Source organism: Mobula birostris, chromosome 9 (assembly GCF_030028105.1).
Source record: "Mobula birostris isolate sMobBir1 chromosome 9, sMobBir1.hap1, whole genome shotgun sequence".
Taxonomy (NCBI): Eukaryota; Metazoa; Chordata; class Chondrichthyes; order Myliobatiformes; family Myliobatidae; genus Mobula; species Mobula birostris.
In genome coordinates, this window is record NC_092378.1 from 4,761,762 (window position 1) to 4,785,362 (window position 23,601).

General features: G+C 44.0%; 2 protein-coding genes across 3 annotated transcripts in view; one reads left to right on the plus strand and one right to left on the minus strand.

Annotated features, from left to right (window-relative positions):
• pah (phenylalanine hydroxylase) overlaps nucleotides 1-23,601 on the minus strand; it is a 96,789-nt gene that overhangs the window by 40,205 nt on the left and 32,983 nt on the right. For both annotated transcript variants that reach the window (XM_072267410.1, XM_072267411.1), the window contains exons 3-4: nucleotides 15,200-15,383; nucleotides 782-870 (exon numbers count right to left, since the gene is read on the minus strand). In XM_072267410.1, coding sequence (XP_072123511.1) covers nucleotides 782-870; nucleotides 15,200-15,383 — 273 coding nt within the window. The remainder of the gene's footprint in view (nucleotides 1-781; nucleotides 871-15,199; nucleotides 15,384-23,601) is intronic.
• LOC140202499 (SKA complex subunit 2-like) lies at nucleotides 9,024-9,725 on the plus strand. Its single transcript, XM_072267412.1, has one exon. It carries the CDS (start codon nucleotides 9,036-9,038, stop codon nucleotides 9,723-9,725), a length of 690 nt encoding a protein of 229 aa, XP_072123513.1. The 5' UTR covers nucleotides 9,024-9,035.

Sequence of the window (23,601 nt, forward strand, 5' to 3'; positions counted from 1 at the left end):
AGGGCAAAAGTTTAGGGGTAACATGAGGGGGAACTTCTTTACTCAGAGAGTGGTAGCTGTGTGGAACGAGCTTCCAGCAGAAGTGGTTGAGGCAGGTTCGATGTTGTTGTTTAAAGTTAAATTGGATAGATATATGGACAGGAAAGGAATGGAGGGTTATGGGCTGAGTGCAGGTCGGTGGGACTAGGTGAGAGTAAGAGTTCGGCACAGACTAGAAGGGCCGAGATGGCCTGTTTCTGTGCTGTAATTGTTATATGGTTATATGGTTGTAAAAAGGAGGTGTAAGACCATCCAGCCTGCAGGTCACTCCTGGGCAAGGTGTAGCACCTGCCTAGCCCACGATCAGGATCACGTGAAGCCACGGGAACAAGTGGTTGATGGTTTTATGAGCAGCTGGTGCATATCACAAATCCTGGTCACGTGACAACTGACACCAGGCAGACAGACAATCTCTGGGGAGTACTGATAATGGCTGGGATCACCCACCTTGTAAAGACACTGCCAAGGCAATAGTAACCACTTCTGTAAAAACTTTTCCAAGAGCAATCATGGTCATGAAAAGATCATGATCGCCCACGTCCAACAACACGAGACATAACGAACTAACGGATGCTGTAAATACAGAATCATATCTAACTGTTCTTGCCTCCCCTTACAATCGCTTGAAATTGTGCAGCATCATTTAGCCAGTCTGCTCTCTGCCCCACATTAGCTTCCTGTGATATCCCCATCTGTATTATATAACACTAGGGGGTAAATTTCCCAGAAATTAGCTTCTTACAGGATGATCAGCATCAAGTTCTGACCCGTAGCTCAGGATCTGGTTTGCGAATCTGTCCAAATCTTGAATTGCACGAGGGAACCACGGAACTGCAAGAGGGAGAATAAACGGTCAGTGTTTTTTGGTCAGTGTATAATGGTCAGTGTATAATAGTCAGTGTATAAGGTCAGTGTTAAATGGTCAGTGTATAAGGTCAGTGTATAATGGTCAGTGTATAATAGTCAGTGTATAAGGTCAGTGTTAAATGGTCAGTGTATAAGGTCAGTGTATAATGGTCAGTGTATAATGTCAGTGTTAAATGGTCAGTGTATAAGGTCAGTGTATAATGGTCAGTGTATAATGTCAGTGTTAAATGGTCAGTGTATAAGGTCAGTGTATAATGATCAGTGTATAAGGTCACACACACACACACACACACACACACACACACACACACACACACACACACATACACACTCACCCACCCACATACTGTACACACACACTCACAGACACACACACACACACACACACACACACACACACACACACACACATACACACTCACCCACCCACATACTGTACACACACACTCACAGACACACACACACACACACACACACACACACACACACACACACACACACACACACACTCACTCATCCACCGTGACAGAGTGGATGTGGAGAGGATGTTTCCTATGGTGGGGGGGGGGGTCTAGGACCAGAGGACACAGTCTCAGAATATAAGAACATCCCTTTAGAACAGAGATGAGGAGGAATTTCTTTAGCCAGAGAGTGGTGAATCTGTGGAATTCTTTGCCGCAGGCATCTGTGGAGGCCAAGTCTTTATGTATATTTAAGGCAGAGGTTGATCGATTCCTGATTAGTCAGGGCAAGAAGGGATATGGGGAGAAGGCAGGAGATTGGGGCTGAGAGGGAGATTGGATCAGCCATGATGAAATGGCAGAGAAACTCAATGGGCCAAAAGGCCTAATTCTGCTCCTATATCTTATGGTCCTGTGGTCTATCACCAATCCTGGCGGTGTGTTCCATGCACCCACTACTCTCTGTATGAAGAAAACCCACTTCGGACATCTCCCCTCACCTCTGGTATTGGCCATTGCTGTTCTTAGCTGATCCCTCATTGAAGTCATAGAACATTACAGCACAGAAATGGGCCCTTCAGCCCATCTAGTCCGTGCTGAACTATTAATCTGCCTATTCCCTTCAACCTGCAGCTGAACAAGAGCCCTCCCACAAAGCCCTCCATACCCTGCCCCCCCATCCATGTACCTATCCAAACTTCCCTTAAATGTTGAGATCAGATCATTCCCCACCATTCCCACTTTACTTATTAAATAGTATAAGAATTCCCAGTCCTGATGAAGGGTTTCAGATCGAAACGTTGACTCTTTATTCTTTTCCATAGATGCTGCCTGGCTTGCAGTGTTCCTCCAGCATTTTGTATGTGTTACCTTGGATTTCCAGCATCTGCAGATTTTTCTCATGTTTATAAGAACTTCAAATTCAACGTGTTCATGTATCATTTGTCTCAAGTTGAAAGATTGTAAAAGCAAGAAAAAATGCTGAAAAGATTTATGAAGAAGTTGCCAGGACTTGAGAGCCTGAATTACAGGGAGAGGTTGGCCAGCATCTGTCTTTATTCAAGGAGGATGAAGGGGCGACCTTATAGGAGTGTTTAAAATCATCAGGGGCATAGATGAGGTGGGGGGTAACAGTTTTTTTTTACCAGGGTAGGGGAGTTTATAACTAGGGGGTGTAAGTTTTGGGTGAGAGGGGAAAGATTTAAAAGGCACCTAAGAGGTATGAGTTGAGAGTTAAAGGGCAAAAGTTTAGGGGTAACATGAGGGGGAACTTCTTTACTCAGAGAGTGGTAGCTGTGTGGAACAAGCTTCCAGCAGAAGTGGTTGAGGCAGGTTCGATGTTGTCGTTTAAAGTTAAACTGGACAGCTATATGGACAGGAAAGGAATGGAGGGTTATGGGCTGAGTGCAGGTTAGTGGGACTGGGTGAGAGTAAGAGTTCGGCACAGACTAGAAGGGCCGAGATGGCCTGTTTCCGTGCTGTAATTGTTATATGGTTATATAACCTCATGCAGAGTGTATGGAACGAGCTGCCAGAGGAAGCAGTTGAGGCAGGTACAATAGCATCATTCACAAAGCACTGGAGATGTACGTGGAGGGATGAGGCTTGGGGGGACTTGGGCCAAACACAGGATGTTGACACTCTGTGGCTGGGACTATAGTCAGCATGGACTGGATGGGCTAAAGGGCCTGTGTCTGTGTGGATTGGACTATGACTCTATCACAATGATAGATTTTCAGCACTGGATGGTACAGTATACATGATGTATAGCCTCCAGCCTGATGGCACGAATGTCGATTTCTCCTTCCGGTAAACAAATTTGCCCCACCCCCTCATCTATTCTCCACTCTGACCTTTTACCTCTTCTCACCTGCCTATTACTTCCTCCTGGGCCCCCTCCTCTTTCCTTTTCTCCTATGGTCCACTCTTCTCCCCTATCAGATTCCTCCTTAGGTTCACAAAAATGATTCTAGGATTGAATGGCTTGTCATATGAAGAGCGTTTTATGGCCCTGAGCCTGTATTCACTAGAATTCAGAAGAATGAGGGGTGACCTCATTGAAACCTATCGAATGGTAAAAAACTTTGATGGACTGGATGTGGAGAGGATGTTTCCTATGGTGGGAGAGTCTAAGACCAGAGGACACAGCCTCAGAATAGAGGGGTGTCCTTTTAGAACGAAGATGAGAAGTTTCTTTAGCCAGAGAGTGGTGAATCTGTGCAATTCTTTGCCACAGGCAGCTGCAGAGGCCAAGTCTTTATGTATATTTAAGGCAGAGGTTGATAGATTCTTGATTGATTAGGGCATGAAGGGATACGGGGCAAAGGCAGGAGACTGGGTCTAAGAGGGAAAATGGATCAGCCATAATGTAATGATGGAGCAGACTCAATGAGCCAAGTGGCCTAATTCTGATCCTATATCTTATGGTCTTATTGTTTTTTTCCAACCCTTGACCTTTCCCACCCACCTGGCTTCACCTATCATTTTCCAGCCAGTCTCCTTCCTCTTGCCTCCAACTTTTTATTCTGGCATCTTCCCCCTTCCTTCTCAGTCCTGAAGAAGGGTCTCAGCTGAAACGGTGTCTCTTTATTCATTTCCATGAATGCTGCCTGACCTACTGTGTTCCTCCAGCATTTTGGTGTGTTGCTCTGGATCTCCAGTATCTGCAGAGTTTCTTGTGCTTATGCTGTATCTGGTGTAGTGCTGCAGTAATGAGGACAATCCTTTCTGCCTGCACATGGTCCATATCTCCCACTCTCTGCACGTCCACCTGCCTGTCTAACAGAGCTCAATAATCACGGGAACAGCGTCTACACTTCTCGCTGCCTCAGTAAAGCAACCAGCATAATCAAAGACCCTTCTTACCCCGGACATTCTCTCTCCTCCTCTCTCAGCGGGCAGAAGTTACAAAAGCCTGAAAGCACAGATCATCAGGGTCAAGTACGGCTTCCTTCCCTTATCTCAGGGTCTTTTAAATGCCTTTATCATATCTACATGCACACACATACACAAACACACACACACACACACACACACACACACACACACACACACACACACACACTCACAGAGACAGACAGACAGACACACACACGCACACAAACACACACACACACATATACACACACACTCACACACACACTCACAGATACAGACACAGACAAACACACACACACACACACACACACACACAGACTCACAGATATACACACACACACACACACACACACACAGACTCACAGTCTCACAGATACAGACACAGACACAGGCACAGGCACACACACAGACTCACAGATACAGACACACACACACACACACACTCTCACAGAGACAGACAGACAGACACACACACACACACAAACACACACACACACATATACACACACACTCACACACACACTCACAGATACAGACACAGACAAACACACACACACACACATACACACAGACTCACAGATACAGACACACACACACACACACACGCACACAGACAGACACACACACACTCACAGAGCCAGACACACACACACAGACTCACAGATACAGACACACACACACACACACACACACACACACACACACACACTCACAGAGACAGACAGACACACAGACTCACAGATACAGACACACACACACACACACACACACACACACACACACAGACTCACAGAAGCTCACACAATTCAAGCACATACAGGACATCCTTTCACAAACACACACACAGATCGACAGAAGCTCACACAGTTCATGCACAGACACCCCCACCTGCTACTATTTACAAGTTGCTCTGTAAAAAACCAATAAAAAACTTAATTAGGATCTAAGCCTAAATCTAATGAAACAAATTTTCAATTATTTGTGGCTTAACAGATGGACAGATAGTAGTAAGACACTGACCCTTGGCAACCCCCACTACCTCAGCATATAGCAGAGCACTGTAAACCAGAGAAAAGGAAACACAAGACCAAGTATAAATTCTAATTAAACAAAACAAAAACCGACAGAAAATAGCTTCTAATGGGGAAACGTGAAAGATGAAGAAATGGGAAAATAACAACCAGATATGACCAGAAAATATCAAAATTAGAGCAACTAATTTAATTGATTCTGGCCATTTATAACCTTAATTCCTTGCCTGGGACCTTCCTGATACTGGCAGCATTGATGGTAGGAAGGTAACCATCAGGTCAGCCAAGGAAAAGACCACAAAATAAGGCAGTTAGCCAAGCTTCTGATTTGACATTTATCCTGACCCGCACATTTATCATAGGACGCTTTTTAAATCCATTTCCCCCCAAATAGGCGGCAATGTGGGCCTCCCATACGGGTTAGATGCCCCAAGATTTGTTAAATTTATGAGTATTTGCAACACTCATTAAGAGCTTGTCTAAACAGAGCTAACAACTCAAGCTGCCTCAGGGCTGAGGGAGATGGGGGAATGAAAACCCATCTCTTATCATCTTGGCCTTACATTCACCTCTAAAGAATAATAAATCTCCAACAGATATAAAGCTTCTTTCTGTAACTTACAGGCACCTATCTGTCTGCATCTTATGAATACGTGGCTTAAAAAAAAACACAATCATTTTAGTAAAATAGTATTTAACAGAAACTCTCCCAAACAGAAATTAAGTTAATGCCTGGCCCTTTGATGATAAATCTGAACTGCTGGTAATAAATCTAAATGGAAAACCCTGGGAGCTTTGCTTTCTGGTGCTTTGCAACAGTTGTACTCCTCTAAATGAAGTTAACTTAGTATTTTTGTGCAACACACACAAAATGCTGAGGGAACTCAGTAGGTGAGGCAGCATCTACGGAGAGGAATAAACAGTCGACATTTTGAGTCGAGGCTCTTCATCAGGGCTGGCTCCTTCTCCGCAGAGAAAATGCAGCAGCTGGGAAAGACCCCAGCTTCATCACCACAGCCACCACTTACTCTTGCCTTCACTGCACCAGGACGTGTGGATCCGGGATCAGCCTCTACAGCCACCCGAGGACCCACCAATAGACAACCCCCTGGGAGAACATCGCATTCGGCTCGAGTGATCATACTGCAGGGCTATTAAGACAAAACTTCATGCCATCTAAAAAGTTTATCCACTAGTCAAGCTGATCAACCACTATAGTTAGCACCTCCACCCCCTCTATCTATTACCTCCCCCACCCCCATCACTGCATTGTAAACACTTTAAAACACTTTTTATAACACCGTGTACATTGTAAATACTGTACATGCTGGTATTTATATATTTATGCACATTTTATTTCATATCTGCCCTTTAACCTCTAACTTTACTTTCTTATACAATTCCTTATTCTTTATAATTGTTCCTCCAAGAGGACCACAACTTTGTCGTAGGGTTTGGAGGTTCATGTGCCTCAATGAACCAGAGAGCTATGTTGACTGGAGTCAAGGCTTTGTGCTTTAACTCTTGGTAGGGTCACCCATGCCAAACAGGTCAAAGGGTAGAGGTCAGATTAAGAGTTGTCCATCAGCCCTCCAGGTTCAAGGGTTCAGCTCAGGGCTAACAACCCTGACTGGTCAAAAGAAATTGTTATGGAAACACCAATGAATAATCTTTCTTTATCTGTGTGTGATGGTATGGACAGAGAGAGACGGAAAACCTTCCTTGTTGCTCTAAACATCAGCGGTGTAACAGATAGTAAGTAAGTTCTAAGTGTTGAATAATTTTTTGTTGCTCATTGCATCATGACCAACATACTATGCCGAATTATTAATATGTATAAATGTATATGGCAAATAAAGCTGATCCGTGATCCTTAACTTATTTCAGCAGCTGTAGATCAAGGGAGATGAATGAAAATGCATCTTGTTTCTCTTTAGAGCAGCTTGTGGTTGAGCCCATGAGGGGAAAAGCAATTCTGAATTTTGTGTTGTACAATGAACCAGATTTGATTAGGGAGCTTAAGGTATAGGAACCCTTAGGAGCAGTGATCATAATATAATAGGATCACTCTGCAGTTTGAGATAGAGGAGATAAAGCTCGATGTATCAGTGTTACGGTGGAGTAAAGAGAATTACAGAGGCATGAGAGAGGCGCTGGCTAAGGTTGATTGGAAGGGGACACTAGCAGGGATGACAGCAGAGCAACAATGGCTGGAGTTTCTGAGGGCAATTTGAAAGGCACAGGATAGACACATCCCAAAGAAGAAGTATTCTAAAGGGAGCATGTGGCAACTGTGGCTGACAAGTGAAATTGAAGACAATATGAAAGCAAAGGAGAGTGCATACAATATATTAAAAATTAGTGGGAAGTTAGTCATAGCCATAGTCATAGTCATAGTCATACTTTATTGATCCCGGGGGAAATTAGTTTTCGTTACAGTTGCACCATAAATAATAAATAGTAATAAAACCATAAATAGTTAAATAGTAATATGTAAATTTGTCAGGAAGTAAGTCCAGGGAGGAGTTGTAAAGTTTGATGGCCACAGGCAGGAATGTCTTCCTATGACGCTCAGTTTTTCATCTCAGTGGAATGAGTCCCTGGCTGAATGTACTCCTGTGCCCAACCAGTACATTATATAGTGGATGGGAGACATTGTCCAAGATGGCATGCAACTTGGACAGCATCCTCTTTTCAGACACCACCGTCAGAGAGTCCAGTTCCACCCCCACAACATCACTGGCCTTACGAATGAGTTTGTTGATTCAGTTGGTGTCTGCTACCCTCAGCCTGCTGCCCCAGCACACAACAGCAAACATGACAGCACTGGCCACCACAGACTCGTAGAACATCCTCAGCATCGTCTGGCAGATGTTAAAGGACGTCAGTCTCCTCAGGAAATAGAGATGGCTCTGACCCTTCTTGTAGACAGCCTCAGTGTTCTTTGACCAGTCCAGTTTATTGTCAATTTGTATCCCCAGGTATGTGTAATCCTCCACCATGTCCACCTTGACCCCCTGGATGGAAACAGGGGTCACTGGTACCTTAGCTCTCCTCAGGTCTACCACCAGCTTCTTAGTCTTTTTCACATTAAGCTGCAGATAATTCTGTTCACACCATGTGACAAAGTTTCCTACCATAGCCCTGTACTCAGCCTCATCTCCCCTGCTGATGCATCCAGCTATGGCAGAGTCATCCGAAAACTTCTGAAAATGACAAGACTGTGTGCAGTAGTTGAAGTCCGAGGTGTAAATGGTGAAGAGAAAGGGAGACAAGACAGGATTGGAAAGGTTAAAGGATTGGAAAGCTTTCAAAAATGAACTGAAGGCAACTAAAAAAAGGAGAAGCATTAGGAGAAGTTGAACAAGCTGGGGCTTTTCCCTTTGGAGTGAAGGAGGATGAGAGGTAATTTGTTAGAGGTGTATAAGATGCTATGATAACATAGATAACATAGATCAAGTGGACTGACAGACACTTTCTCTCCGTGTGGATTTGGCTAATGCAATGAGGCATAATTTTAAGGTCAGTGGTGAAGTATATAGGGGGATGGATGTCAGAGATAGGTTTTATATACAGAAAGGGGTGTTTTATGGTCTTAGGGATGCAGCTTTGGTGGTGGAAACAGATACATCAGGGACATTTAAGGGACTCTTTGATAGGCACATGGTTGATAGAAAGATGGTCGGCTATGTGGGAGGGAAGGGTGAGATTGTTCTTTGACAAGCTAAGAGGTCAGCACAGGGAATGTAAACTATTCAATATGGAGACCGCGGTCAACCAGCTGGCAGCAATGTTCCAGAAGGCAGAGTCTGAACTGAATTATATTGAACACAAACTAGAACTTGAAATCGTGAATAATCTTCCAGAGAACAGAACACAACAGGAAACCCCAATAAAACTGCTAGAGCAACTGAAGGTAATAAAGTCACAGTATCGTGAGCTGTGTGAAGAAGCAGATCGGATTGTTATGGAGCGTAAAAAATCAGTAGACTTCATCCACACAAAACTTGCCACCACATTGCAGTTAGTACAAAAGCTGCAGAGTCAAAGCGACCTGAACTCCTGTCCCCTGACAGAAGATGAGCAATGGGCCATACAGAATGTTATGAAGTCAGAGACTTTGCCTGGAGTAAACCCGTGTGAGGAATCCTGTGCAGTGCCTCAGTCACCACAGCAGCTGGGAGGTGGGTTTGAACCGGTCACTGAAGAGATGTTCACATCTGTGCCAAAAAATGTAAGGCAGGTTGCAAGACTTGTGAACTTGAACACACTTTACCAGCAGCTCTTTGACCACGTCGTAAAGAACAAAAATAGTTCTGCGCTGACTGTGATGCAGGTGGTGAAACTCAACATGAAGGCAACTGAAGCAGAGTTAAAAACACTTCAAGCTCTTGAACTCATTCAACTGGACAAAAAAGGACGTGTCCATCTCTCCCTGTGTTATTCCTAGATTTGCCAGTCTTCTACCAAAGCAGTATCTGTACTTGATCTTGTCTGGATTCAAGTGCAAACTAGTGGATGGCTGAACCAGCAAACTAGGGCGCAAGAATCTGTTGAGGTGCTTTACTTCTTGAAGTAAAACTTGAGGATTTTGGATGCAGTTTTGGTAGGGTAAATGGGTAAACTATGCATCGGGGGCCAGTCTCCAAAGTATGGTGGACTTGACATTTAATACAGGGAGTGGATATATTAGTCTGGCAGCAGAATCACAAACTCGTGAATTGTCAGGTTTTCAATGCTTATGGTCCTGAAATTTGTATTGTTTGTATTTAAGAAACATCTCAGTTATTGCCCTTGTGCCTAATTTTCAGGGAAATTGTCTTTTTCTTGGAGAGTTTATCCGCTGGCTACCAAACTGAGTATGCTGATCCTCTACACAGGAGTATAGCTGTCACAAATCAGTAAATACAGTGGTTTCAATGAGCACTTTGTCTAGTAATTTAAATGATTGATGAAATGTATAATTCCAATAATCTTGTATTTAATGGTTCATAAATAATGAAGGTTAGTCATCTGGTTGACATTTGTCCAGTGTGTGGCCAGGAACTGGAGTTGCAATATGGTTATGTTTGAGCTAGAGCCAGTGTTTGGAATGTATGTGTATTTCTGTTCCTTTAAAAATCAACAGGTTTACAGGAAAATGCTTTCTACTACTATATAGCAATCGTGATGGGATAGTAATGAGATCAGGAGTCTGGGATCACCAAAGACCCAAGTCTGCCAGATTGCTGGAGTTTTATTACATTCTGTGTTAGATTTCCCACTACCCCCAGTGAGTTTAACTCCACCATCTGAGTGTGGCCTAGATAATTATGGGACTTGATCTAAAGATTATTAAATTGTCTCAATAAATCTTAAGAAAACAGCAGAAAAATGACCAAGATCTGCTTGATTTCTTTCCAGATGGAACATTATTGAATCTGTGTTACATTTGATAATAAAGTATACAGAATGCTTAAACAATGTACTTATGAAGAAAAGATATTTTGTCACTTTGGATAGATCTTGTCAGTATTTGATGTTGAATAAAGTGGAATGAGAATGTAAAAAAAATAGAGGTCAGCACAATATTGTGGGCCAAAGGGCCTGTACTCTGCTGTAATGTCCTATCTTCTGTAACCTTGCCCTGGGGTTGGAGGCGTGTGTATGTATGTGTGTCTGTGTGTGTGCGCGTGGGTGTGTGTGTGTGTGTGTGTGTGTGTGTGTGTGTGTGTGCGCGCGCGCGCGTGCATGCGCGTACGTGTGTGTGTATGAGAGAGAGAGAGAGAGAAAGAAGGAACCTGACTTGCTTCTTTTTTCTTATTTTGCGTTGTTTAAGAATCAGAATTGAAAAATGTTTAATATCACTGACATATGTCATGAATTTTGTTGTTTTGCAGCAGCAGTACAATGCAATACATAATTATAAAAACTATGAATTATAATAAGTATATATAAAGAAAGAAAATTAAATTAAATAAGCAGTGCAAAAAGAGAGACAAAAAAATACCAAGGTGGTGTTTGTGGGTTCATTGTCCATTGAGAAATCTGATGGTGGAGGAGAAGAAGCTGTTCCTGAATCGTTAAGTGTGTGAACAGTTTTCTCCCCTCTGCCATCAGATTTATAAATGGACAGTGCTGCTCGTGTGAACTGCACACTCCGATGCCCTGAGCTGTAATAGCAATGCTACCGTGACGCTATGTGATCATAATTGTATCTCCAGATCAATCAGGATCAACGATGTTAATTTCGGTGGCCTGGTCTGAGGGACGCTGGGTGCAAACAACCATGCACCGTTTCTCAGTAGTGCTATGAAGACATGGTCATCTTCAAGAGATTTAATGACCAATTCTAAAGATACTCACAGTGCAGAGTTTCCTCAGTACTGCCCCAAAACAAGAGTCGAGGGCATCTCTCGGATTCAGCATGCTATTCTCCACCTTGTCTCTGTCTCAGGAGCATCTCCTCTGAGTTACAGCACTGTATTCTGATAAACTTTATGCGGTGGTAAATGATGCATTAGTGTTGGAACAGTCATTTTTTAGGAGCTTATGAACTGCTAAGATTAAGTGCCATGAGTTTCTTCATTAGATTGATTTTTTTGTCTACAGCAATAACATGAATAGATTTAACTAGGATATGCAACAAAGAACAGGCCATTCAGCCCATTTATTCTGTCACTTACTGTACACCACCACTACTTTATTATCCCATGTCTGTCATCCTATGTATAAACACTCCTGTCTTTATCATCACTTATGGGCATACAATCAACCTATGTACTTAAGTTATCTTATGTATTTATATCTATCGTGTTTTTTTATTATTGTGTCCTTTATCTTTTGCATTTTTGTGCCGCATCAGATCTGGAGTGACAATTATTTTGTTCTCCTTTATATTTGTGTACAAGGAATGATATTAAACAATCTTGATCTCGATATTCCACATGAGCGCCCTCCTGGTTTTCCCCATCTGAATCTATCAAGATACCCCCCTCTCTCTCTCAAATGCTTGTCCTGCCTCACCTATGAAGTTCCTGTACCCTTCCCACCAAATGCTCAGCTTGGGAGTGAGCTCCATGTTCACCCACTCTTTATTAGCGTGGAACAGCCCCTTTCGCCCAGCAGCTCACCATTTTAACCCCAGCCTAATCACAGGACAATTTACAATCACCAGTTAACCTACTAACTGATAAGTCTTTGGACTGTGAGAGGAAACCAGAGCACCCAGAGGAACTCAAACTTCTTACAGACTGAACGCTGAACTCCAATGCCCTGAACTGTAATAGCATCATGCTAACTGTTACATAGCAAGGCGTCCCTCCTGGTAAAGAATTTTCCTCCGAATTCCCTGATGGATTTCTTGGTGACTGTCTTACATTGATGGTTTCTGCTCTGTTCTCTCCCAGAACCGGGTGTGTCCTCTCTGTATAAAAATGGGGGACAGTGTGGATTGTGAGGAGGTAGAGAGGCTTCATGGGGATATGGATAGGTTATGTGAATGTGCAAAGGTGATGGCAAATGGAATGAACTGTGGAAAGCTTTCACGCACCTTGGAAGAAAACAAAAGAACATAGAAAATGGAACAGTACCACACAGGAACGGGTCCTACAGCCCACAATTCTGCACTGAATTAATTAACCAAATGACATCTAGTCCAGCCTACACGTGGTCCACATCCTTCCATTCTCTGCACGTTAATGTGCCCATTTCTCAGCCTCTTCAAAGACTCTATTGTATCTGCCTCCATCGTCCCTGGCAGCACATTCCAGTCACCCACTGTTCTGTGTAGGGAAAAAAAATGTCCCCCACTTCTCCTTTGAATTTAATCCCCCCCACCCCATCTTAAATACATGCCCTCTGGCATTAGACGTTTCGACCCTGGGACTGACTGTCTACCCTCCCTATGCCTTTCATAATCTTACAAATTCTATCAGGTGACCCCTCAGTCTCTGCCACTCCAGAGAAAACAACCCAGATTTATGCAACCTTTCCTCACGGATCATACCCTTGAACCCAACAGCATCCCAGGGAACCTCTTCTGTGCCCTTTCCAAAGCCTCTGCTACTGTGCGACCAGAGATGATTGTAATACCCCAGATGCAATGTAAGCAGAGTTAATAAGGGGGAGACTCCTACTGCATCTATATTGGGTCCTGTTGGTAAACTATAATTAGTTTATTATTGTCATATGCCTGGATGTTGTCCAATGGTACTGTACTTGGATGTAGGCTGCTTCATTATAGGCTCATGAGAATGAAAGGGTTAATGTTTGAGCAGCGTTTGATCTCTCTGGGCTTGCATTCGCTGGAGTTTAGAAGAATGGGGGGGGGGGAGATCTCACTGAAATCTATCGAATATTGAAAGGCCAAGACAGAGTGGATGTGGAGGGGATGATTCCTATAGTGGGAGAGTCGAGAACCAAATGGCACAGCATCAAGATAGAGGAACATCCCTTTAGAACAGAGATGAGGAGGAATTTCTTTAGGTAGTGGGTGGTGAATCTGTGGAGTTCATTGCGGAGGCCAAGTCATTGGGTATATTTAAAGCAGAGGTTGGTAGGTTCTTGATTAGTCAGGGCGTCAAAGGTTATGGAGAGAAGGCAGGAGATAAGGGTTGAGGGGGAGGATGGAATGCGAAGCAGACTCGATGGGCTGAATGGCTTAATTCTGATCCAATGCCTTGTGTTCTTATTATATGCAAAATCGCAAATGATGCTGAACATCATGCAATCACCAGCGAACATCCCCAATTCTGAATGTACAGTTGAAGGGAGATGAAGATGTTTGGGCCTAGGATACTGACTTGAGAAACACCAGCTTAGAGACATTTTAACATCTCTTAAATATGAATATGTAGAGAAGAATGGGGAGCCACAAGGTAACACTGCAGCTCCATAAAACTCTGGTCACCTCATTATAGGAAGATGTGGATTCTTTAGGGGGAAGGCAGAGGCAATTTACCAGAATGCTGCCTGGACTGGAGAGCATGTCATATGATGATAGGTTGACTAAGTTAGGGCTTTCCTCTTTAGAATGAAAGAGGATGAGAGGAGACTAGATAGAGGTGTGCAAGGTGATAAGAGGCAAATTCAAGTGGGCAGAAATGGCTAATACAAGAGGGCACAGTTTTAAGCTGATTGGAGGTAAGCATGGGTGGGGGGGCGGATTTTAGTGGATGTCAGAGCATGACTCTATGACTATCTCAACCAAGAGAGCTCAGGTTGATGCAAAGGGCAACAGGGAATGGAAGACCCCCATACCCCTATATTCCTAGTTGGGGGAGCCACACACAGAGTAAATGCAGCATCACACACTCACCACTCTCTGCGTTAAAACCTACCTCTGACATCCTCACTATACCTTCCTCTGAGCACCTTAAAATTACGCCCCGGTAGTAGTCATTTCTGCCCTGCGAAAATGACTGTCCGCTCAATCAATGCCTCTTATCATCTTGTACACCTCTTCAAAGTCACCCCTCATCCTCTTTTGCTCTAAAGAGAAAACCCCTGGCTCACTCAACTTACCCTTATAAGACATGTTTTCTAATGCAGGCAGCATCCTGGTAAATCTCCTCTGCACACTCTCTAAAGCTTCCACATCCTTCCTATAATGCAGCAAACAGAACTGAACACAAAACTCCAAGTACGGTCTAACCAGGGTTTCATAGAGCTGCATCACTACCTCGTGGCTCTTGAACTCATTCCCCCAACTAATGAAGGCCAACACTCGTACAGCATGCTCTTAAGGACAAAGACTACCCATCTATAGATGAATAAACTGCGTTTCTCTCCAAAATGGAACCCAGTCTTAGTTCATGAACATAAGTAATTATTGGTATTTACATTTTTTCTTAGAGTTAAAACCCATCCCTCACATCTCTCCCCTTTGCATGCACCCACCCCCACCCTCCATTGTTTAAAAATCACTAGTCAAGACTCTGGCACCTGTGTCCTTTATCTTGCCCCGTGAAAGTTCATGGACGGTGCCGCAGATTTCCTGGCGGAGTGACTGGAGAACCTCCTCCAGGCTGGAGACGCTCTTACAGTCCAGGTCAATGAAGAACTCGTACTGGCCGTTCTTGAGTCGGGATGGGCGAGATTCAATGTGAGTGAGATTCACACCCTTCTCCTGCCAAATAAAGGTGTCCCTTTGTTAAGAAAAGCCTTTTTGAAACCAATAGTTAACAACCGCTCACTCTTACCGACTCACTGTGCCTGTCAGTGAGTTCTAGGCTTATCTCTCAGCATACATTGGACATACAGCACAGAACAGTACAGGACTGTCATAAATGCAGACAATGCCATGAAATTCGGTTCTCTCGCAGATGAGCATCGGAAAGAGGGCAGCAATCACACACATGAGAATCCATATTCCAGTCATAGATGCATAGAAATGGGCCCTTTGGCCCATCTAGTCTGTGCTAAACCACTTAATCCATGACCTCTAGTTGTATTCCCACACAACCTCAGTGGGAAAACGTAAACACGAGGGAATCACTTTTATGTGTGTTGCTCAGTGGAAAAAAAACCTGTTTGCTTTTACCCTATATATACCTTGGAACCAATTAAATTAGTAATTAAGTGGTTAGCTAAACTAATCTCTTTTACCTACATAATGTCCATGTACTTCCATTTTTCTCATATTCATTGCCTGTCTAAGCATCTCTGAACAATCTTTAATGTATTTGCATCTACCACTCACTACCCAATCGGCACATTCCAGGCACCCATCACTCTCTGTGTAAAAAACTTACCTCTCACGCCTGCTTTGAAATTAACCCCTCTCGCCTTAAATGCATGCCCTTTGTTATTAGGCATTTCAACACTGAGAAAAAGATATTGTCTGTTTCCTCTGTCCATGTATGACTCTCATAATCTTATAAACCTCGGTCAGATCTCTCCTCAGCCTCCACCACTCCAGAAAAAACAACCCATGTTTGTCCAGCATCTTGTTATAGCACATGCCCTCTAATCCAGGCAGAGTGCTGGTAAACCTCTTCTGCACCCTCTCCAAAGACCAAACATCCTTCCTATAATGAGATGAGTGGAACTCTGTGCAATACTCCACAGGCAGCCGAACTAGAGTTTTATAAAGCTGCAACGTAACTTCCTGACTCTTCAAGTTTGTGCCTCAGCTAATAAAGGCAAGTATGTTAGATGCACCATGATCATATTGACCAGCATCTTATAGGACTGGGTGACCTAGACTGCTCCTATTTCCTCATATAAGCAAGGAGTCTGCATTTACCCACTCCACAAAGGACATGTTAAACATTTCTAGATGTTACCAGTCAGATCTTCAACAATATCACCATTTCCTGAGGTTAAATCCCACCTGATCAGGCAGGTGCCTGGATAGTAAATCTGTAGTTTGGCACCAGAAAACAAAATTACCAGTAAAGTTGGTTCATAAAATTAATTCCATGGACACAGACTGCACAGACATGGTCACTGCTTCTGATGATACATGCCGAAATGGTGCTGTTGGGATTTTGCCGAACCATTTGCAACAAGCCATGGCGGTGACACGCCTAACACAGACAGGTAGTGATCACTGAGGTTTGTCTGTGTGCACACTCTACATGGTCAATATGTGCCCGTGGTGGAAATTAATTCTTTTTTTTTATTTAGATGTACAGCGTGGAACAGGCCCTTCTGGGCTATTAGGATCGATTTAGTCCCAGCCTAATCATGGCAAAAGTTACAATGACTAATTAACCTACTTAACTGGTGTATCTTTGGACTGTAGGAGGAAATCAAAGTACCCAAAGGAAGCCCACACTCATACAGGAAGAACATACAAACTTTTTTACAGAGGACACTGGAAATGAGCTCTGAGCTCGCAGGCCTCGGGCTGTAATATCATCATGATAACTGTTTCGCTACCGTGGCTAAACAGCCTACATTGTTCATGATTCTACAACCCCGCATTGTTTGGGTGCATGAATTGCCAGAGGTTTTGATCCTGGTGTAAATAAAGGGGACAGGACTGCACTACACTCCCAGAGCACCCCCATCCCACTGGGTTAGTGTCAGGCAAAGCTGAATTCCCTAGAGCCTATAGTTCAGTTCAATCCTTCACAGCCCACATCACTGGGATGAACTAGGAGGTCTAGCAATGGGGAATGATTGAGGAATGGGGGAATAAAAGCTGGTCATAGCATTTGGAATATTGTGAGCAATTTTGTGTTGTATATTTAAGAAAAGGGTATGGTAGGTCCAGATCAGATTTAGGAGAATGGTGTCAGGAATGAAAGAGTTAATGCATAAGGAGCATTAGGGTTAGGGTTGCACAGCAGGGGACTGGGGATATTGGACATTCCAAGAAGAGATAAAGATGAAAACAAAGGATTTTAGTATGACATTTAGTATTGGTCAATTACTTGACTAATTCTGATTGGTGATTGATTATGCAGATAAGGATTTTGATCATCCATAAGGTTTGCAATTGGTCAATACCTATATCCACCGAGCTGAGCTGGGGCTGGGGCATGGACATCAGGTTGGATTCAGATGCATTTATATATCAAAACAAAGAGCGAAATAGTCCATTTGCATTAACAACCCACACAGTCTGAGGGAGTGCTGGGGGTCAGCCCGCAACCGTTGCCACACATTCTAGCACCAACATAGCGTGTCCACAATGCTCGACAGAGCAACTTAGAACACAGCAAACAACAACAGCAAAACAAGCTCTGCTCCTTCTTGGCAACAGACACCAGAACCCAGTTCATTGTCACTGACATACAGCATGGTGTGAAATCTCTTGTCTTGAGGCATCAGTACAGTGCAAGACATAAAGGATCACTATGTGTTACAATAATGAATATAAAATAACAATACGTACAGCAATACGTAATGCAGGAGGAGAAGATGGCAACGCGACGCAGCTTGCGCGGCCACTCCGGTGAATGATATCTGTAATCTGTCAAGTAGGGTGCCATGCACGATCCTGATTTGATGGAGACAGACGTGAGAGAATGGAGGAACATCTGGAGAAACTTCTGAAATGCCTTTATCGCTGCCGCTGTTACTGTGTGATCCAAAATCTCCAGAGGGGAAGGCCCTGAATCCTCAGCTTTGCTTGTTGCTCAGCGGCTGGGATGGGGTCGAAGCGCTCGGCAGAGATGGTGCTCAATGCTTGGTGTCGAAGGGCTGGTCGGAGGCTCGAAGTTTTCAGATGGACTCAGAGTCAGCTGTGGTCGGGTGGTCGGGTGCTTCCAATGCATCGACAGTCGTTGGTGCCTGGACGTTTATGGCAGAGAGAGTTTCTCCCTCCTGCCACCTGCTATCGGGGCCTATCGGGAGTCGATCGGAACTTTGAGACTTTTTTTTTAACAGTTCCCATGGTCTGCTCTTTATCAAATTATGGTATTGCTTTGCACTGCTGTAACTATATGTTATAATTATGTGGTCTTGTCAGTGTTAGTCTTTGGTTTGTCCTTTTTTTTGTGATATCACTCTGGAGGAACATTGTATCATTTCTTAATGCATGCATGCATTTCTAAATGACAATAAACAAGGACTGAGTGTCCTCATAATCTAATCTAATTTAATCTAAGAAGTGAGATAGTGCTCATGGTTCACGGACTTTACAGAAATCTGATGACAGGGAAGAAGCTGTTTCCTAAACGTTGAGGTTCCTGTACTCCCTTGCTGAAGGTAGTAATGAGAAGAGGGTGTGTCCTGTATGGTGAGGGCCCTTAATGAACTTCTTGAAGAATCAGCTTCAAGTTTTGAAGATGTCCTCAAAGATGGGGAGGCTCGTTCCCATGGTGGAGATGACATAGAAACATAGAAAATAGGTGCAGGAGTAGGCCATTCGGCCCTTCGAGCCTGCACCGCCATTTATTATGATCATGGCTGACCATCCAACTCAGAACCCCGCCCCGGCCTTCCCTCCATACCCCCTGACCCCCGTAGCCACAAGGGCCATATCTAACTCCCTCTTAAATATAGCCACAGATTCACCACCCTCTGTGTGAAGAAGTTTTTCCTAACCTCGGTCCTAAAAGGCTTCCCCTCTATCCTCAAACTGTGGCCCCTTGTTCTGGACTTCCCCAACATTGGGAACAATCTTCCTGCATCTAGCCTGTCCAATCCCTTTAGGATCTTATACGTTTCAATCAGATCCCCCCTCAATCTTCTAAATTCCAACGAGTACAAGCCCAGTTCATCCAGTCTTTCATCATATGAAAGTCCTGCCATCCCAGGAATCAATCTGGTGAACCTTCTTTGTACTCCCTCTATGGCAAGGATGTCTTTCCTCAGATTAGGGGACCAAAACTGCACACAATACTCCAGGTGCGGTCTCACCAAGGCCTTGTACAACTGCAGTAGTACCTCCCTGCTCCTGTACTCGAATCCTCTCGCTATAAATGCCAGCATACCATTCGCCTTTTTCACCGCCTGCTGTACCTGCATGCCTACTTTCAATGACTGGTGTATAATGACACCCAGGTCTCGTTTCACCTCCCCTTTTCCTAATCGGCCACCATTCAGATAATAATCTGTTTTCCTATTTTTGCCACCAAAGTGGATAACTTCACATTTATCCACATTAAATTGCACCTGCCATGAATTTGCCCACTCACCCAACCTATCCAAGTCACCCTGCATCCTCTTAGCATCCTCCTCACAGCTAACACTGCCACCTAGCTTCGTGTCATCCGCAAACTTGGCGATGCCGCATTTAATTCCCTCATCCAAGTCATTAATATATATTGTAAACAACTGGGGTCCCAGCACTGAGCCTTGCGGTACCCCACTAGTCACCGCCTGCCATTCTGAAAAGGTTCTGTTTATTCCCACTCTTTGCTTCCTGTCTGCTAACCAATTCTCCACCCACACCAATACCTTACCCCCAATACCGTGTGCTTTAAGTTTGCACACTAATCTCCTGTGTGGGACCTTGTCAAAAGCCTTTTGAAAGTGCAAATATACTACATCCACTGGTTCTCCCCTATCCACTCTACTAGTTACATCCTCAAAAAATTCTATGAGATTCGTCAGACATGATTTTCCTTTCACAAATCCATGCTGACTTTGTCTGATCATTTCACCACTTTCCAAATGTGCTGTTATCACATCCTTGATAACTGACTCCAGCAGTTTCCCCACCACCGACGTTAGGCTAACCGGTCTATAATTCCCCGGTTTCTCTCTCCCTCCTTTTTTAAAAAGTGGAGTTACATTAGCCACCCTCCAATCCTCAGGAACTAGTCCAGAATCTAACGAGTTTTGAAAAATTATCACTAATGCATCCACTATTTCTTGGGCTACTTCCTTAAGCACTCTAGGATGCAGACCATCTGGCCCTGGGGATTTATCTGCCTTCAATCCCTTCAATTTACCTAACACCACTTCCCTACTAACATGTGTTTCGCTCAGTTCCTCCATCTCACTGGACCCTCTGTCCCCTACTATTTCTGGAAGATTATTTATGTCCTCCTTAGTGAAGACAGAACCAAAGTAATTATTCAATTGGTCTGCCATGTCCTTGCTCCCCATAATCAATTCACCTGTTTCTGTCTGCAGGGGGCCTACATTTGTCTTTACCAGTCTTTTCCTTTTTACATATCTATAAAAGCTTTTACAGTCCGTTTTTATGTTCCCTGCCAGTTTTCTCTCATAATCTTTTTTCCCCTTCCTAATCAAGCCCTTTGTCCTCCTCTGCTGAAATCTGAATTTCTCCTAGTCCTCAGGTGAGCCGTTTTCTCTGGCTAATTTGTATGCTTCTTCTTTGGAATTGATACTATCTCTAATTTCTCTGGTCAGCCACCGGTGCACTACTTTCCTTGATTTATTCTTGACTGAGGTTACAACCTTCTACAGCTTTTTCTAATCCTGTTCAATGTTGCCTCCATACCAGATGGTGATGTAACCAGTTAGAATGCTCTCCACAGTACATCTGGAGAAATTTCCTAGAGCCTCCGTGACATACGTGAGTTAGTGTTGGCGCTATTGGGACAGCCAAGAATAACTGCAGCGTGTTTTGTAAATGCAGTACACTGCAGTCATGGTGATGGATGGATTGAACATTCGGTGGATGTGGGAGAGAGTGAACGTTCAGTGCATGTCAGAGGGAGTGAACGGTCAGTGGATGGAGAGGTGATGTTGGAGTTCTGGTGAATAACTCTGCTTTGTTTTGTAGATGGTAGTCATTGCAGCTTTCATGGTGGAGGGAATGAATGTTTAGGGAGGTTGAAGGAGAGTCAAAGGAACAACACACACAAATTGCTGGAGAAATTCAGCAAGTCAGGCAGAATTGATGGAGGGGAATAAATAGATGACATTTCAGAGCAAGTATATGTTCTAAATTCTAAAGTGTCAAAGTCAAAAAGTCAAGAGATGAGAGGCATAGATTGAATGGACAGCCAGGGACTTTTGCCCTGGGTGAGAATGGCTGAAATGAAGGGACATAAGGTGATTGGATGAAAGTATAAGGGGGTTATCAGAGGTAAGCTTTTTTCTACACCTATAGTGGTAGGTGTGTGGAATGCACTTCCAGCTGTCAGCTGTGGCAGTAGAGACAGATACAAAACTCTTAGAGAGGGGCATTTACAAAACTCTTACATAGGCACATGGATGATAGAAGAATGGAGGGTAATGAAGGACGGAAGGGTTAGCTTGATCTTAGAATGGGTTAAGAGGTCGGCAGAGGATGATGGGCAGGTGGGCCTGTATTGTGCTGTAATGTTCTATGTTCAAAATAAATTATTATCAAGCACATATGCAGTATCTCACCTTGAGACTCATTTTCTTGCGGGCATTCACAAGAGAGAAAAGGACAAGGGCTTAACATCTGAGGAATGTTTGATGTATCTGGGCCTGTACACACTGGGGTTCAGAAGGATGGGGTTAGTTTCCCATCAGATACTGAAAGACCTGGATAGAGTGGATATGGAGAGGATGATTCCATCCAGGGGGAGTCCGGGATCAGCGGGCACAGCCTCAGAATAAAGTCAAAGTCAAAGTACACATGCGTCACCACAGACTACCTGGAGATTCACTTTCTTGCAAACATTTACAGGAAAATAAAGTAATACAATAAAATTTATGAAAAATTATGCATCAACAAACAAAAAATGTGCTAAAGAAGACAAACTGTGCAAATAAATAAATAGGTAATATTGAGATCATGAGTTGTAGAAATAAGTTTCTTGAGAACTGTTGGAGGTACAGTTCTGTGCAAAAGTCCCAGGCACAGATATATACAGTAGCTTAAAACTTTTGCACAGTACTGTAGTAATTTTATGTATTACACTCTATTACTGCTGTAAAAAAATACAAATTTCATGACATATGTGAGTGATGATAAACCTGATTCTGATCTGGGTCTCTCTTGTGGACTGAGAGTGGGAAGGAGTCAGGGAGAGGGGAATCATGGTTGGGAAAAGGGGAAGGGAGAGGGGAGGGAGCAGGAAGCACCAGAGAGACATTCTGTGATGATGGCTGGTTCTTCGCTTGTGAAGATCAGGAGGGAGGAAGGGTCCTCAGGAGCGGTGGCCTGATCCTTCTTCCTACCTGCGCTGTGTAGGTTTATAGTGAGGATCAATGAGCGAGGACCACTCTTTAGGCCAGGGGACATTCCACGATTGCACAGAGACCGCGAGGCTGCAGTTCGAGTATCCTTCTCCTAGACAGACTGCCTGGCAAGGCGAACGAGTCCCATCCACCCAGGTTTGGAATCGGTGTTGTCTTTCTCCCAGGCTAGCTGCCAGCCAAAGCTGGTGAGGCCAGCCTGCCCAGTTATACCATAGGACACTCGGTCACGCCATGACATTGCAAACTCAGTAGGAACAGGGACGCCATGTGAAGGTGTTGCCATGGGCATGGTAGTGTAGGAGAGACGTTATGTGAGTGACCTCTTGTACAGTAAGCCAAACAGTGGTACTGTCGCGATGACTACACCTGGAAAGGAGAGGCTATGGGAGACGCTTCACCTTCCTTAAGTGAGCAGTACGTCCAGACCAGGATTCACCCATCCCCAATTCTATAATGATCAATCAATCAATAGTTTGGAATCAAATGACTTGTCTGGGGTCTCAGGGCTGGGTGTGTCTGCACTCACACCATCAACCCCCACCCTCACCCCAGCACTCCTTCTCTGCCAAGTGTCTCACTCCCTGTCCACAATGCTCCACCCTCGCCACTCCCAGCATCCTCCGCTCCCACCAGATTTACAAACTCACTCTCCACTCTACGTTGACAACTACAGTATTGTGCAAAAGCCAAGGGCACCCCAGCTGTATATGTGTGCCTAAGACCACAGCACGGACCTGCACCTTCAACCAGGCACATGGACAGTGTTCTATTATGTTTCTGATGTGTCTCGTCATTGAGGG

Bases quoted from the DNA above. Each gene is read 5' to 3' on its own strand.
- LOC140202499 (XM_072267412.1), top strand. From the start codon at position 9,036: ATGGAGACCGCGGTCAACCAGCTGGCAGCAATGTTCCAGAAGGCAGAG.